Source organism: Podarcis pityusensis, assembly GCF_964106645.2.
Source record: "Podarcis pityusensis genome assembly, chromosome: 18".
NCBI lineage: Eukaryota > Metazoa > Chordata > Lepidosauria > Squamata > Lacertidae > Podarcis > Podarcis pityusensis.
The window spans coordinates 2,239,369-2,256,732 of record NC_138043.1 but is presented as its reverse complement, the minus strand read 5'-3'; the positions used below and the strand labels follow the sequence as shown (position 1 = coordinate 2,256,732).

Below are 17,364 nucleotides of genomic sequence, written 5' to 3'. Positions count from 1 at the left end.
CAGTTTTCAAAGCGAAATAAATACGCGTGAACATATATTTGCAAAAATGAGAAAGGGGAAACAGAAAAGTCACCAGATTCGGAACAGAACCCGCTATCGAGATGTAGGTACCCGTTACCCACCAACCACCGAGCAGAGAAACAGGCCGCAAATTAGAAACGGAGGCGAGACGTCTTGCGTCTCCCCGTCCGGCGCTGCGGGAATCCAAACCGGGATGAGATCGCGGCGGCCGGGACTCGGCCAGCTCCCTGCGCCCTTTTCAGTCCGATGTCTTCAGCTTGCTCAGCCCGTCAGGGTACTGGAAATCGCCGCCGTTCTCGTAGTCGTAGATGTCCAGCGCTACCTCGCAGCTCTCCCGTACGACGCGCTCCTTGTCCTGGGCGTGGGCTTGCAAGGCGGAGAGGCAGGAGGCCCGGGCGATGGAGCCCAGGGCCTCGGCGCACTCGTGGCGCACCATGGGGCTCTCAGCGCCGTTCTCCAGCGAGGCCGTCAGCTGTGGGACACTCGCCTCATGTTGCATCTGTCCGAGGACGTAGGCGACCTCGTGGCGGAAGAGGGCGCTGCCGCACCGGAGGCCTTGAGGGTGGAGGGGAGAGGAGAATCGCAGTTCAGGAAAGGGGCTTGAGGACTAGCGCCTTGCGTTATTTTTAAGAGCCAGAGCTTGTAGTGTTCCCAATAATAATAATAATTTATTATTTATACCCCGCCCACCTGGCTGAGTTTACCCAGCCACTCTGGGCGGCTTCCAATCAAGTGTTAAAAACAATACAGCACTAAATAGTAAAAACTTCCCTAAACAGGGCTGCCTTCAGATGTCTTTTAAAGAGAAGATAGCTGCTTATTTCCTTGACATCTGACGGCAGGGCGTTCCACAGGGCGGGCGCCACCACCGAGAAGGCCCTCTGTCTGGTTCCCTGTAACCTCACTTCTCGCAATGAGGGAACCGCCAGAAGGCCCTCGGAGCTGGACCTCAGCGTCCGGGCAGAATGATGGGGGTGGAGACGCTCCTTCAGGTATACTGGACCGAGGCTGTTTAGGGCTTTCAAGGTCAGCACCAACACTTTGAATTGTGCTCGGAAACGTCCTGGGAGCCAATGCAGATCTCTCAGGACCGGTGTTATGTGGTCCTGGCGGCCACTCACAGTCACCAGTCTGGCTGCCGCATTCTGGATTAATTGCAGTTTCTGGGTCACCTTCAAAGGTAGCCCCACGGAGAGCGCATTGCAGTAGTCCAAGCGGGAGATAACCAGAGCATGCGCCACTCTGGCCAGACAGTCTGCAGGCAGGGAGGGTCTCATCCTGCATACCAGATGGAGCTGGTAGATAGCCGCCCTGGACACAGAATTAACCTACGCCTCCATGGACAGCTGTGAGTCCAAAATGACCCAAGCCAAAGGCCAGGCGGAACAACTCTGTCTTACAGGCCTTGTGGAAAGAAATCAGATCCTGCAGGGTCCTGGTCTCATGAGACAGAGCATTCCACCAGGCCGGGGCCAGTGCTGAAAAGGCCCTAGCTCTGGTTGAGGCTAATCTGACTTCCTTAGGACCCGGGACCACTAGGGTGTTGCTATTTATGGACCTTGAGGCTCTCCGTGGGGCAGACCAGGAGAGGCGGTCCCGTAGGTACGAGGGTCCTAGGCAAGCAGCTGAGTGGGTCCAAATTCCGGCCAAAGCCGCTGACCAGGCAAAATCTCTGGCCCAAGAGAAGCGAGGAGACTCACCATCCGCCAAGGCCAGGACGGCCGATTCCCCGCCGACGTTGCGCAGGGCAAACATGGCCCGGTATCGCTCGAACAGCGGTCGCGAATCGTCAAGCAAAGCCTGCCGCAACCTTTCCACATCTGCCTCCTCGGATGGAGGCGCTGGGTCTACGGAGGAGTAGGGACCGGAGGATGCTTCTGCCGGGTGTTCCTGAAGCCATTCCAGTCTCTTCAAAGCCAACTGACACGTCTCTGCCACCTGAAAAGGATGGTGGGGTGTTTTTCAAGAACGTATATTTCGTGAAAAACATGAAATACATTCTTAAAAAAAACAGAAGCATTTTTACTTGGTATTATAGGCCAGGATATTAATAGGCAAGATGTTAAACTGTTTTTATACGTAACAGCAGCGGCAAGAGTATTGTTAGCCCAGAAATGGAAGCGAGAGGAAATTCTGACGAAAGAAGAACGGCAGACGAAATTAATGGACTATGCAGAATTGGACAAAACGACAGAAAGGATTCGAAACCTGCGGGACCAGAAATTTACAGAAGATTGGAAGAAGCATATGAATTATTTGAAGAGCAATTGTAACCAACAAATTACACTAGTGGGACTACAAGAAGTTTTGTAAGGAGAAATATACGAAGTGTTTATAAAGTAGATAGAGATACTGGTTATGAGTTTTAAATGTAATAGGGAAAGTAAGACATGCATACTAAGAGATTATTAGATTGGAAAATTTTCAGGCAGGACAGATGGAAGTCAAAAAATTGAATAAGGTGAAAAAGTATGTTTAATTACTGTTGAAAATGGTATGTTAAAAAAACTAATAAATACATATATATATATATAAAAAGGAGGGAGGGGTGTTAACTTTTTGGATCGGGTCAGGTTCGGGGAAGAGTTGCAAAGGAGCCCCTGGATTTACCTCGACGACAGGGTCTTCGGAGTATTGTTTGAGGACGTCTAGAACTTTGGGGTTCCCAATGGCACCGAGTGCCTCGCCTGTCAAAAGCAGGGAGAGAATGAGATACGAAGGTGGAAGCGGTGTGTGTGTGTGTTATTAATTTTATTTGTTTATATCCCTCTCTCCCGCTGTAGACCCCATGGAGACACACAGCTAGGTGGGCAGGAGCAGGGACCGAGCAACAGGAGCTCACCCCGTCATTGCGGGGATTCAAACCGCTGACCTTCTGATTGGCAAGTCCTAGGCTCTGTGGTTTAGACCTAAAGGTAAAGGTAAAGGGACCCCTGACCATTAGGTCCAGTCGTGGCCGACTCTGGGGTTGCGGCGCTCATCTCGCTTTACTGGCCGAGGGAACCGGCGTACAGCTTCCGGGTCATGTGGCCAGCAGGACTAAGCCGCTTCTGGCGAACCAGAGCAGCGCACGGAAGCGCTGTTTACCTTCCCGCCGGAGGGGTACTTATTTATCTACAGTGGTACCTCGGGTTACATACGCTTCAGGTTACATACGCTTCAGGTTACACACTCCACTAAGCCAGAAATAGTGCTTCAGGTTAAGAACTTTGCTTCAGGATAAGAACAGAAATTGGGCTCTTGCGGCGTGGCGGCAGCAGGAGGCCCCATTAGCTAAAGTGGTGTTTCAGGTTAAGAACAGTTTCGGGTTAAGTACGGACCTCTGGAACGAATTAAGTACTTAACCCGAGGTACCACTGTACTTGCACTTTGACGTGCTTTCGAACTGCTACGTTGGCAGGAGCAGGGACCGAGCAACGGGAGCTCACCCTGTCATTGCGGGGATTTGAACCGCCGACCTTCCGATCGGCAAGCCCAAGAGGCTCTGTAGACCACAGCGCCACCCGCATCCCATAATAATTCTCCAGACGTTAAAAGCGTTCCCCAAACCAGCCCCCCTGCAATCTGTCAACACAACCCCTCTTACCAGCTTCGTGGCGGACCATGGGCTCCTGGCTAGCGTCTCGGAGAACCTCAATGAGGACTGGAATCGCTCTCTCGTCTTGCATCTGCCCTAAGCAGTAAGCCAGTTCGTGTTTGAGGAGCGCAGAGTCATCCCCAAAACCTTGGCTGATCCACTCAATGGCTGCAGCCCCCCCTAGGTTTCGGAGGGTGAATAGCGCCCGGAAACGGGCTTTTAGGGGCTGGCCAGCGTCCACCAGCGTCCGGCCAATCTGTTCAATTTCCTTCTCAGTCACCATGGTTGCCCGGGCAGGAGCTACTTCAAAAAATACCTAAAGGAAGAGAAAAGGAGGGTTTTTGTTTTTTGTGAAAGTCCGTGTTTCGGAGAAGTCCAAACTCCCCCCCGCCCTTTTAAAAATACTTCATTTCGTTTTAGAATTTACACGGCAAGAAAATAAATTGATCGTTGCATTCACATAAACAGAAAATAAAGCTATACATGAACAAAATATGAAAAAAGTAAAAATTAAACAACATTTTTTGGGGGGAAACAAAAATTTATTATCAAAAACACAAAATTATATAAGGATTACAAACCATCATTTGAATGTTTTATACCCAAAATTCCTAGAACGACATTACCTTCATATTCACTTTTCTTTTTCATCACGTTCTGATTATTCTCCTAAAGTGGTTTGAGTCCCTTCTATATTATTTGACTTCCCTCGATCTCTTTGGGGTTTCCAAATTTCTTTTACATTCAACTTATCTGTATTCCATAATTGAAAAACAACGTTCCCTTATATCTGTGAAGTTAGTCTAGGGCATAGCCAAGTGATGTTGTTGGAACCGTATTTTATTAGATAGTTATTAAATCAATCCCATTCTTTTTTCAACCTTGTCGCCTGATTGTTTTTTTATTAATTCAGTCATTTTAGCGAGTTCAAACTTTTTAGCGAAGCCCAAACTTTGCAAAGTTTTGGAAAGATGGGTTGGAGAAAACAGGAACCAAGCAATGTCTACTCAGAAGTAAATTGCAATCAGGGTAGATTTGATTTAAATCGAATCGCTATTAAATCACGATTTAAATCACTAGTCAGTAAGACTTGATTTAAATCTTCTTCCTTTTTTTACAGAAAGACTCATTCTTGCTGGTATCATCTTAATATTTACAAACCAGATGAAGGTTTCATTTGGATTGATAAATTTTCAGAGTAGTTTTTACAGTTATATCAAAAATTACCGATTTGGTTCTACTATTAGAAATACACAGACAGGTAATTATGAAATTATGGTGAGGTTTAATAAGTTAACTGTTTCTATTTGGACAACTTTTCTGCTGTTGTTTATTGGAAGGAGAAAACTAATCATTTCCTTAATAACAATTTAAAAATTTATTTAACTAAAACAATAACATTATAGCATACGTATCCATGTTTGTTAACTGATGTGGCTAAACAATTATTTATAAAACAACTGAGTTTAAGCACACATGAAAAACAAATCCTTATTTCCTGATGAATAACCTTTGGACTATAATGTAACTTAAATAGAAAATCTTTAGAAAGATTTTTCCTCCAAAAGGATTTTATTTAAAAAATCCAATTTAAATTTTAAACTCTGATTATTATTTTTTTTTAACCATTGATTTTTATCCACCCTGAATTTGCAGTGAGTTCAAGCAAATGTCCAACTCCTTTGGTCCATATATTTTTGGAAGGTGTCAAATTAACATGAATTGCAGTTGGTTTAATTTTTGCTTGTTTGGCTTCTGTGGGGTAAACAAAACGATTGGATCTCTCCCGTTGCAGAGGGGAAAAAGGTTCCAGATCCAAAATTTTCTGGGGAAGCCAAGCCGAGTCGCTGGTAAAATTCCATTTCACAGTCACCTCCAGGCAACTCTGAATATGATACACACATAATTGTTGACTCAGGAGATGGTTTGGCTTTTAAGTCTTGGAAGACGCCCATAAATGGGAAATTATTTATGTTATTGCTCAAGCACGCAGATCGACACCTGGCCAAAGCATTTTGGCGAAAACACTCCCAGGTATATACTGATGAAAAAAATTTTTTAATTACTGTACCGGTAAGGTGCAGCAGAGTCCAACTCATCCAAAATCTCTTGTGATTCTCAAAAGCTTCTAGAACATTGTATATGACGAGCTTAAAAAAATGTTTAAGTATAACTTTATAAAAAATACAGAAGCTTTTCTACTAGGGATAACGGACGCAGGTATAGCAAGAGAAGATCAGAAAATATTCCTCTATGCTACAGGAGCGGCAAGGATCCTAATTGCTAAAAACTGGAAAAAAGAAATCGTGCCAACAAAAATGGAATGGCAAGACAAACTGTTAGAGTATATTGAACTGGCTAGATTAACAGAGGCAATTAGAGATCACACTAGGCAAGAATTACAAAAAGCATGGGGAAAATGCAGAGAATACTTCACAAAACAGTGCCCTAAAATTCATACCTGGACTTGTTTCGATTAATGTCTGCAGGAGACTGTGGATATTTAAATAAATTAGAAAAATCTTAACAATTATTCATAAAGGAAACAGCTTATAAGAAGTAAATAAGGATGCCAGAAACAGGATAAAGGAAGTCTTTTATTTGGTTGTTTGTATTGTTGTATATTATGCTTGTTGTTTGTTTGTGTCTGATGGGGGTGGATTTCTGGGTTGGGGGGTTTGTGTTATGTTGTAAATAAAATTTCCAATAAAAATGTATTTAAAAAAACCAAAAAACAAAATCTGTTGTGATTCGGACATTTTGTGGGTCAGAGGTCTGGGTTAATCCTTTAAAGGTCAAAGGAGTGGGGAGCAAGATGTAATTTGCTTTCAAATAAGCAGCTTTTTGCTCTTGCCCAGTGAGAAATAGAATATAGAATATAGAAAATGCATGCTCAGAATCACTCTCTATGCCAGAAATAAACTGTATATGATGCTATCACTGTAGCATCAAGCAGTAATGGGGGAAAACTGGGACACAAATAGTTGGAATTAAACTTTTTTTTTAAAAAAAGCCCTGTTAAATTTGATGCAATTTGGCCTTGATTCGTTAAAAAATTGGGAAGCTTAATAAACAGGTGCAAATCAGAAGTGGCCACAGCTGTTAACGAGCAAACCTATGCAAATCAATGCCAGAGAATGCACAAATCTATGCAAATCATTGGCAGGCAATTTTTCAGCACCTGCTTAAAAACATTCTTCTTTCAACAAGCCTCCAGGGATGTTTAAAAAGCCGACGGCAAGTTTTAATGGGATCTCAGCCTGTAGCTGTTTTAACTTTTTGAAAGTTTTTCATTATTGCTGTTGATTTTCCTGATGGATAATTTCATCGCTTTATCTGTCTTTCTTTGGTCAACCCTTTAGAGCGGTTACTTTTTTGCAATCGAGCGATGTACAAATTTCATGAAACCAACAAATAAACGGTATTACTGTTATTATTTTAAAAAATCATTGGCAGGCACCATAATAAATTATACGCAAATAAACCTATGCAAATTAACAAACGCATGTAAATCCATGCAAATCAGCAAGGGGGTCCACGAACGTCGCAGGCAGCCCAAACAGAATATGCAAATATATGCAAATCAGCAGCAGCCAAAATAAAATTACCAGCTCTGGCCCAACCCACCAAGCCCAAATCCACCCCAAAATTCCTCCCCCATTGTCCCCCCAACCCTGGGTAGCTCCCCTGCCCCCTCCCATCCCGTCTCCATGGCAACAGGGATGCAGGCGGCTCCCCACCCGCTTTGATGTCTATCCCACTCACCTAAGTCGCACGCGGTCCAAGGCAGCCTTCTGCGCCTGCGCGGTAACCGGTAAACCACTGCGCCTGCGCGGGAAGGAAGGCCCGCTCGGCGATGAGGCGGACGGACGGAACCAAGTACCACGAGAATGTGGCGGGGGGAGAAGGGTGGAAGCGGCCCTTTTTCTCCGTATTTCTCTTCTTCTTCTTCAATTCAGAGGGGCGAAACGAACTTTTTTCACCAGAGGCTGCCTCAAATGGTACTTTCCCCCTTTCTCTTCCCCCCCTTCCTCCGCTTCAAATGGGTGAGTCCGGACGGGCGAAGGCCGCGAGAGGAAATGGCGGCCTCCGGCGCATGCGCGTTGGTAGGGAGACGCCGGCGTTGCTCCGCCTTCATTCCGTAAGGCGTGGCGTGGCGATAGACTTCTGGATAATAGACTCGCGTGCAGCTCTGAGTTTCCGGGTTCAGTTTGGAACATTGCATCAGTCGCTGTTGCAATTGTGGATTTTGAAAGATTTTCTTTCTTTCTCTTGTTCTCTCTCCTCTCTCTCTCTCTCTCTCTCTCTCTGTGCTTGCTTGCTTCTTTAATTTCTTATGCCTCTCCACATTTGCACATTATATTAATTTTGGGGTGGTCTTGGGCTCCAGGGTGGGCAATTTCAAATGTCTATTTAATAACAATGTGATAACATATAATAGTATACAAACAGCAGAATGTATCATCTGATGTAACAAACCAGAAATGGTAGTTGAGGGAAGTCAACAGAGAAGGGGGGAAATTGGAAAGTGTATGTTTAGCAATTACAGATGGGTAGCCGTGTTGGTCTGCCATAGTCGAAATAAAAAAATTCCTTCCTGTAGCCCCTTAAAGACCAACTAAGTTAGTTCTTGGTATAAGCTTTCGTGTGCATGCACACTTCTTCAGATACACTTCTTCAGATACAGTGTATCTGAAGAAGTGTGCATGCACACGAAAGCTTATACCAAGAACTAACTTAGTTGGTCTTTAAGGTGCTACAGGAAGGAATTTTTTTATTTCGACTATGTTTAGCAATGTTACTGGATATTTGTTATGAGAAAAGAAATATATATTATATATATATATATATATATATATATATATATATGTATATATATTTTTTATATATATATATATATATATGGGTGAAAGAGGAGAGCGCAAAATATGGTCTGAAGCTCAACATCAAAAAAACGAAGATCATGGCCACTAGTCCCATCACCTCCTGGCAAATAGAAGGGGAAGAAATGGAGGCAGTGAGAGATTTTACTTTCTTGGGCTCCATGATCACTGCAGATGGTGACAGCAGCCATGAAATTAAAAGACACCTGCTTCTTGGGAGAAAAGCAATGACCAACCTAGACAGCATCTTAAAAAGCAGAGACATCACCTTGCCGACAAAGATCCGTATAGTTCAAGCTCTGGTTTTCCCAGTAGTGATGTATGGAAGTGAGAGCTGGACCATCAAGAAGGCTGATCACCGAAGAATGGATGCTTTTGAATTCTGGTGCTGGAGGAGACTCTTGAGAGTCCCACGGACTGCAAGAAGATCCAACCTCTCCATTCGGAAGGAAATCAGCCCTGAGTGCTCACTGGAAGGACAGATCCTGAAGCTGAGGCTCCAAGACTTTGGCCACTTCATGAGTAGAGAAGACTCCCTGAAAAAGACCCTGATGTTGGGAAAGATGGAGGGCACAAGGAGAAGGGGACGACGGAGGACGAGATGGTGGGACAGTGTTCTCGAAGCTGCTAACATGAGTTTGACCAAACTGCGGGAGGCAGTGGAAGACAGGAGTGCCTGGCATGCTCTGGTCCAGGGGGTCAGGAAGAGGCGGACACAAATAAACAACTAAACAACAACAATATATATATATACACATACACCAAATGTCTATATAAGAGCTTGCACACCAATGTTTGGGGTTCCTCTCCTCCCTCCTGCGTGTGATGAGTGGGGACCCTGTTGCAACAGTTCAATAAAGATCAGGCTTACTAGCCGCTTTGCTTCTCAATATTCTCTGCTTGGCCTCTGTTATTTTCTCATACCGATAGAGAACCTACTTATCTATACAGGCTGTTGGGTACCCCATAAGGGAAAAGGAGTAGTTTTCCCCCCCTTATAATACTTTGATTCTATGATATTGGCTGTTTTGTTCTCCAGGGCATGTGACCTGGGTCTCGGGGAAACCAAAGTATTCACCATCACCAAAGAACAGCCAGGCTGCCCAGGTAAAGCAATCAGTGACCATTATCAGGTATCCTGGCAGGCAGGATTTCTTCTGTGGACCGCCTCCTTCTGTGATGTTTTTGGGGGTGGTCTTGGGCTACAGGGTGGGCAATTTCAAAAGTCTATATAAGGGCTTTTGCACCATTGAATCATAGAATAGAATCATAGAATCATAGAGTTGGAAGAGACCACAAGGGCCATCGAGTCCAACCCCCTGCCAAGCAGGAAACACCATCAGAGCACTCCTGACATATGGTTGTCAAGCCTCTGCTTAAAGACCTCCAAAGAAGGAGACTCCACCACACTCCTTGGCAGCAAATTGCACTGTCAAACAGCTCTTACTGTCAGGAAGTTCTTCCTAATGTTTAGGTGGAATCTTCTTTCTTGTAGTTTGGATCCATTGCTCCGTGTCCGCTTCTCTGGAGCAGCAGAAAACAACCTTTCTCCCTCCTCTATGCGACATCCTTTTATATATTTGAACATGGCTATCATATCACCCCTTAACCTCCTCTTCTCCAGGCTAAACATGCCCAGCTCCCTTAGCCGTTCCTCATAAGGCATCGTTTCCAGGCCTTTGACCATTTTGGTTGCCCTCCTCTGGACACGTTCCAGTTTGTCAGTGTCCTTCTTGAACTGTGGTGCCCAGAACTGGACACAGTACTCCAGGTGAGGTCTGACCAGAGCAGAATACAGTGGCACTATTACTTCCCTTGATCTAGATGCTATACTCCTATTGATGCAGCCCAGAATTGCATTGGCTTGTTCTGGGTTCCTCCTCCCTCAAGCGTGGGGTGAACTTATGCAACAGTTTAATAAAGATCAGGCTTACTAGCTACTTTGCATCTCAATATTCTCTGGTTGGCCTCTGTTATTTTCTCCTACCAATAGGGAACCTACTTAAGGACTCTGTACAGGCTTTTGGGTACCCCATAAGGGAAAGGGAGCAGTTTCTTCTTCTTCTTATAACACCCACAACTTTAGCTCCTTTGGAAAGAAAAATCACACTGGCTAGGCACTCCTCGGACGCTTAGAGGACAGGTTAGAAACATGAGAGGGAAAAGAAGCATTCGTTTTTCTTTTCTTTTTAATGTCAGTTAATAAAATATTTGTATAGAGCCCCAAAAGTTCAAAATAGTGCAAAACATCTTCACTATCATGCATTGTTGGTTTTTGTTTTTTTGTTTCAACTCAATCCACTTCAGGTAAGTAGGAACAGAACAGATAATGACATATTTCAAGACGTGTGCATGTGGTCCACAACAGGATAATTATTAACTTGGTTCCGAGCATCCGGGATTGGTATTTATTTATTTCACTCTATTTTCCCCCGTCCTTTTTTTTAATATTATGAAATCATCTTCTCTTCGTTTGTTTGTTTAGTTTCAAGTACATGCCGGACAGAAATTATCGAGAAGGGAATCGGTTCGGTTCAGAGAGGGGGACAGGTTGGGGGAAAAGAAACACGGATGAGGTCCGTGGGGAGGAATCCGTAATCTAAACCGCTTAGATGTCCCCGTCGATGTCTTCTCTTTATTTAAATTACTATTTTTAAAAAAGTTCGGCGGAATGCACACCTGCGCAGGTATACGACTTGGGGGGTTTTGTGTGTGTGTGTAAACATTCAACTCAAATTCCGACACTTTGGTCCCAGGGCAAAATGGTATGGAAAAGGTATCTTCGGAAAAGAGGGGGAGCTGGAATGAAACCGCTTTGGGACGATGTTCTCTCCTAACGGGTCCTGGGGGAGAAGGAGAGGGTCTTGGAGGAGGCCGTCTGCAGCGGGGGGGGGACAAAGGACAAGACGGCACCCGTTTCCTGCCCCCCAACTCTGGACCAGAAAGAAGATGAGTCTCAGCTTCAGCGCTGATGGCAGAGGACATCCCCGGGGAGGTTGACCCACTACAATGGACCTCAGTTAGACATGTCCGTTCTCTGAAATGGGTCCAGTGAGGATGCTAGCCGGAAGCAGGTAAGCGTAGGCAGCCTTGCTTGGGAGGGCCGGCTCCAAGCTCAGAATTGGGCTGCTGCAGTGCTTGGAAAGAGGCCCTCCAACGTTTCTCCTGTGAAAATAGGGACGTCCTATTCCATCCCCTCCAACGTTTCTCCCCTGAAAATAGGGACGTCCTATTCCATCCCCTCCAACGTTTCTCCCCTGAAAATAGGGACGTCCTATTCCATCCCCTCCAACGTTTCTCCCCTGAAAATAGGGACGTCCTATTCCATCCCCTCCAACGTTTCTCCCATGAAAATAGGGACGTCCTATTCCATCCCCTCCAACGTTTCTCCCATGAAAATAGGGACGTCCTATTCCATCCCCTCCAACGTTTCTCCCCTTAAAATAGGGACGTCCTATTCCATCCCCTCCAACGTTTCTCCCCTGAAAATAGGGACGTCCTATTCCATCCCCTCCAACGTTTCTCCCGTGAAAATAGGGACGTCCTATTCCATCCCCTCCAACGTTTCTCCCCTGAAAATAGGGACGTCCTATTCCATCCCCTCCAACGTTTCTCCCCTTAAAATAGGGACGTCCTATTCCATCCCCTCCAATGTTTCTCCCATGAAAATAGGGACGTCCTATTCCATCCCCTCCAACGTTTCTCCCATGAAAATAGGGACGTCCTATTCCATCCCCTCCAACGTTTCTCCCATGAAAATAGGGACGTCCTATTCCATCCCCTCCAACATTTCTCCCATGAAAATGGGGACGTCCTATTCCATCCCCTCCAACGTTTCTCCCATGAAAATGGGGACGTCCTATTCCATCCCCTCCCATGAAAATGGGGACGTCCTATTCCATCCCCTCCAACGTTTCTCCCATGAAAATAGGGACGTCCTATTCCATCCCCTCCAACGTTTCTCCCATGAAAATGGGGACGTCTTATTCCATGCCCTCCAACGTTTCTCCTGTGGAAATAGGGATATCCTACCATACCCTCCAATGTGTCTCCTATGAAAATAGGGACGTCCTATTCCATCCCTTCCAACCTTCCCTCCCTTCCTTCCTTCCTTCCTTCCTTCCTTCCTTCCTCTTCTACCTCCTTGGTCTCAGTGGTGTCCCTGTGAGGCTCAGCTTAGGATTTCCCTATTTCAAGAAGTAAAAAAATCTGGACACAAAAAGTTGTGGGGTTTTTTTGGGGATAGTTGTTGAGCTGTTTTTTTAAGGAAAAGTGGGCCGATTTCCCAAGTCTGTCGTTGAAATCCCAGACATACGGCAGCCCTACGGAACTGGAAGTAGGTCTCGGGTGTCTCTGGCGCCATCTGCTGCTGACCTCCCAACCTACCACCAACGGGCACCAGCCGCCTCTGAGCACCACCGAGCCGCAAATTTATTTCATTTTTTTTAAAAAAAGGTTCTACTTTAAAACCCCTTCTCTTCGCCAACGGCTTGCTCTGCTTCTCGGCAGCGCTGCAAACCGCAAAGAGCTCGGCCCGTGTTGCGAAACCGTGCTTCCTTTCAAATGCTGCCGGTTAGGGAGTGTGTCTAGCCCTACGCTGCCGGTTCGTGCAGGCAGCACTGAACTAGATGGACCAACACTTGGCCTCGAGCAATTCCAACACGACCACCTCTGACCCAACCTGGAGGTGCGGTGGGGACTGAAAAGACCCCTTGCCAAAACATTGGGAGAGGGCAGCTGCCGGCCTGAGCTGGCAGCCCGGAGCCCTGTGGACCAACGGTGCAAGGACGGCTCCTTGGGGAAAGAGCTGTGATCAGGACAGAGGTGGCCATGAGTCATAGCTGTCAACTTACAGATTTGAAAATAAGGGACCAGCAGCCTCGAAAATAAGGGATCAGCAGCCAAAATAAGAGATTTTAGTCAACCAGCAGCCAAACGAAGCCTCAAGCGGTGGTTCCCACAGCGCAGCAACCCGGCAAAGGGGATGCAGCAAGGAAAACCACCGTCACCTCTCCGCTGGGAAGCGCTGAGCAAAGGCGAGTCCCCAGGCAACGCGGCCGATTTGATCGGCACAAGGCATGCAAGCTCCACCTGCCTGTCGTTCTTAGACTCCTTATTGGGTGAGCAACGCAGCCAAGCAACACAGTTGGAGCCTCCCTCCTCCCTGGCCGGCAGGGAGGGAGGGAGAGGAGCTGCTTCCTTTGAAACTCGGGAAATTTAAGGGACATCATCAATAAGGGACAGCAGTGGGACACAGCGCTGGGATAAGAGACTTTCTTGCCAAATAAGGGACGGTTGACAGCTATGCCATGAGTGAGAAGGAGACGGGTCTGTCTTGGGAAACATGCAGCAGGACCTTTGGCCCCGGTTTCCAGAAATGTAGCGTCTCAACGCCAGAGCCCTGTTTCCCTGCAGGAGATTCAACCGTGGGCATCTTCAGGTAGGGCAGAGAACGCCCCTTTCTCCAATGCTGGACTGGACGGGCCAAGGGTCCTGACTTGGGGGGGAGGCTCCCCTCTTTGCCCTCTGCCCCATAGCGGTTAATACTGAACGGATTTGGCAATGTGTGTGTGTGTTCGGAGGGTGTTTGATCCTTGGCAGCGGGAGCGAGGCTCCCAAATTCAGGGAGGAAGGAGAAGGCAGGAATCTCTTATGGCTTCGACATGGCTGCATAAACGAGGGTCGGGAGGTGATGCTAGGAGGCCATGGGGCTGACGGACCACAGGACTGGGAGGGCAGGGAGAGGGCAGGGCACAGTGGGGCTTAGCTGGCGCTGCCCTCCTCGGCCGAGCGCGTATCCGACTTCAGCTTCACGAACTCCTTCGCCACCTCGTCGTTGTTGCGCTGCGAGAGGATGCGCAGGACCGTCAGCCCCGTGTCGTCCATGTGGATGCGGCGGCCGAGGGGCAGCCAACAGGCGCAGCTGCCCCTTTGCAGGAGGTCCTTCAGCTGCAAGATGGCGATGCCCACCGTCCGGTCCTCGCGGGCAAAGCAGTAGTCCTTCACGCAGACCTGGAGCTCGTAGCATTCGGGGCCCGTCTCGGTGCCAAGGGCGCTGCGGGAGGGAAAAGGTGGATTCAGCTAAAAAAGTAAAGGGACCCCTGACCATTAGGTCCAGTCATGGCCGACTCTGGGGTTGCGGCGCTCATCTCGCTTTATTGGCCGAGGGAGCCGGCATACAGCTTCCGGGTCATGTGGCCAGCAGGACTAAGCCGCTTCTGGCGAACCAGAGCAGCGCACGGAAACGCCGTTTACCCTCCCGCTGGAGCGGTACCTCTTTATCTACTTGCACTTTGACGTGCTTTCGAACTGCTAGGTTGGCAGGAGCAGGGACCGAGCAACGGGAGCTCACCCCGTCATTGCGGGGATTCGAAGCGCCAACCTTCTGATAGGCAAGTCCTAGGCTCTGTGGTTTAACCCACAGCGCCATTCAGCTACAGAGCTGCAAACAGAAAGCTTTGAGTGCTTTTCGAGCGCATTGCACAAACACATTGTTTCCTTGACATCTGGTGGGAGGGCGTTCCACAGGGCGGGTGCCACCACTGAGAAGGCCCTCTGCCTGGTTCCCTGTAACTTCACTTCTCGCAGGGAGGGAACTGCCAGAAGACCCTCGGAGCTGGACCTCAGTGTCTGGGCTGAATGATGGGGGTGGAGATGCTCCCTCAGGGATACTGGGCTTTCAAGGTCAGTACCAACACTTTTTAACGTGTGTAAAAAAATATTTTGTCAATATTTTAAAATGGTTCTTAAAAGGTAAAGGTACCCCTGACTATTATGTCCAGTCGTGGCCGACTCTGGGGTTGCGGCGCTCATCTCGCTTTATTGGCCGAGGGAGCTGGCGTACAGCTTCCGGGTCATGTGGCCAGCAGGACTAAGCCGCTTTTGGTGAACCAGAGCAGTGCACGGAAACGCCGTTTACCTTCCCGCCGGAGCGGTACCTATTTATCTACTTGCACTTTGACGTGCTTTCAAACTGCTAGGTTGGCAGGAGCAGGGACCGAGCAACGGGAGCTCACCCCATCGCAGGGATTCGAACTGCCGACCTTCTGATCGGCAAGTCCTAGGCTCTGTGGTTTAACCCACAGCGCCACCCACGTCCCTATAAAATGGTTCTTAAAGGTAAAGGTAAAGGGACCCCTGACTGTTAGGTTTAGTCATGGCCGACTCTGGGGTTGCGGCACTCATCTCGCTTTACTGGCGGAGGTGTATTGCAAATCGAGACGGCTGGCCTGGCGAGGAGGCAGGACCGAGGTTTGCTATAATTGCCCTTCTTGAGTTACTCCCGAGATGAAGGAACAGGGAGAAAGGACAATCACTTACAACTGGATGCTCTCGTTGTATTTTGGAGACCAGCTGTTGTTCTTGGACTTGGTGGCGAATTTCCTCTTCTTGTCGCTGAGGTGGGGCCCGATTATGTTGACCTCAATAAAGGGGCGGAAGATCCCCGACGTTTGCCACTTCAGGTCGTTGGCGGCTACCACTGGGCGAGAAAAAGGCGCAGTGCTGGATTTACGTATAAGCTCAACAAGCTGTAGCTTAGGGCCCCGCTCTCTTGGGCCCCCCAAAAAAATTTAAAGGAAAGAAACCTGGATGTACATTTCCAAAATATAAGATGAAAAACAAATAAAATAAAACCTACATCCAGCAACAGTGTTCTGTGTTTTGCAGGCTCCTAGGATGTAAATCATGGGCCCTGCCTGCTCCCTAAAATATCCCTGGTTTGCTCCTTTCTATATATAGTGTTTTGTGTTGTGTAGGCTCCTAGGATGTAAGTCAGTGGTGGCCAAACTCTGCCCTCCAGCTGTTTTGGGACTACAATTCCCATCACCCTTGACCACTGGCCCTGTTAGCTAGGGATGATGGGAGTTGTAGTCCCAGAACAGCTGGAGGGCCAAGTTTGGTCATCACGGATGTCAGTCATGGGCCCCGCCTGCTCCCTAAAATATCCCTGGTTTGCTCCTTTCTATATATAGGGTGCCTACATTCTGCATGGACTGGTTGCAGGGCAACATGGGCTAATGGCTTGAGATACCTATTAGGTCCATAAATCGCCATATAGCATATATTCAACACAAAAAACCAGCGACAATTTGTTGTGGACAAAGGACAGCTGGACATAGAAAGGGCCCCATTCCCTTCAGTAGCTGAGGGCCTCATCAAACCGAAATCTGGCCCTAAACTTCAGATCAAAGGGCAGAACATCTCCATGGTCCTGAGTAGTGTCAGATTTACGGATAAACTAAATAAGCTCTAGCTTAGGGCCCTGCTCTCTTAGGGGCCCCCCCAAAAACTAAAAGGAAAAGAAAAACTGGGTGTACATTTCCAAAATATAAGATAAAAAACAAATAAAATAAAAAAGCGTGGAAGGAGACTATTCAATCAATAGATCCTCTCCTACTATCCACAACATTCCCACAATGTAACAGCAAGGTTGCAGGTTTGATGCCCATACAGGAGCTTGCCCTACACTCGAGTAGGACCCTGGCAGAGACACATGCCCGACTGGCATGTTCTCTCCCTCCTGGTCGATCGTTCGGGAGCTTCAAAAGCTTTCTTCTGCCCGAACATTGCAGCGACCGATGCCAACCGACATCGGCACACTTAGGGATCCGCAGAGTCTGTGCAGTTCGTGTGACAGACCTCAGCATTTTGGCTAATCTACTTTATTTGCATATAAACACGCACGGAGCACTGCAACATGGCTCCCTCTCTCTCTAGCATCGGACAGCAAAGAGTAAAAAAGAACAAAGGACAAGAGTCCCACTTCACGGAACACAAACATCCTGTCTCCGTCACTTCCCACTTTGTGTGAAGGAATGGGTTTCCCAAACCCAAAACTGACTGTGCAGGCAGTTTGAAACTGCACCAAAATCCCTATTTTTC

General features: G+C 47.4%; 2 protein-coding genes and 1 long non-coding RNA gene across 5 annotated transcripts in view; all 3 read right to left on the bottom strand.

The window, feature by feature from the left end:
- Positions 1-3: 3 nt before the first annotated feature.
- On the bottom strand, positions 4-7,635 carry DOHH (deoxyhypusine hydroxylase). Of its 2 annotated transcripts, none has more exons than XM_080989174.1 (5): positions 7,364-7,635; positions 3,608-3,914; positions 2,632-2,708; positions 1,722-1,959; positions 4-576 (listed from the first exon to the last, which is right to left on the bottom strand). In XM_080989174.1, exons 2-5 carry the CDS (start codon positions 3,879-3,881, stop codon positions 260-262), a joined length of 906 nt encoding a protein of 301 aa, XP_080845300.1. In that variant the 5' UTR covers positions 3,882-3,914; positions 7,364-7,635; the 3' UTR covers positions 4-259. The 2 variants fall into 2 exon arrangements, with proteins under 2 accessions (XP_080845300.1, XP_080845301.1); XM_080989175.1 differs by lacking the exon at positions 7,364-7,635 and adding an exon at positions 7,339-7,359.
- A 3,118-nt stretch (positions 7,636-10,753) lies between these two features.
- LOC308467551 lies at positions 10,754-12,769 on the bottom strand. The gene is made up of 2 exons (XR_013981208.1): positions 12,572-12,769; positions 10,754-12,533 (listed from the first exon to the last, which is right to left on the bottom strand). It is a non-coding gene; the product is annotated as an uncharacterized lncRNA (long non-coding RNA).
- An 81-nt stretch (positions 12,770-12,850) lies between these two features.
- Positions 12,851-17,364, bottom strand: part of LOC308467257 (protein unc-13 homolog A) — a 123,555-nt gene continuing 119,041 nt past the window's right edge. Inside the window, exons 42-43 of one of the 2 annotated variants that reach the window (XM_080988767.1) lie at positions 15,802-15,961; positions 12,851-14,536 (exon numbers count right to left, since the gene is read on the bottom strand). In XM_080988767.1, coding sequence (XP_080844893.1) covers positions 14,245-14,536; positions 15,802-15,961 — 452 coding nt within the window. In that variant the 3' untranslated portion in view covers positions 12,851-14,244. The remainder of the gene's footprint in view (positions 14,537-15,801; positions 15,962-17,364) is intronic. The other variant, XM_080988766.1, reaches the window with a different exon arrangement.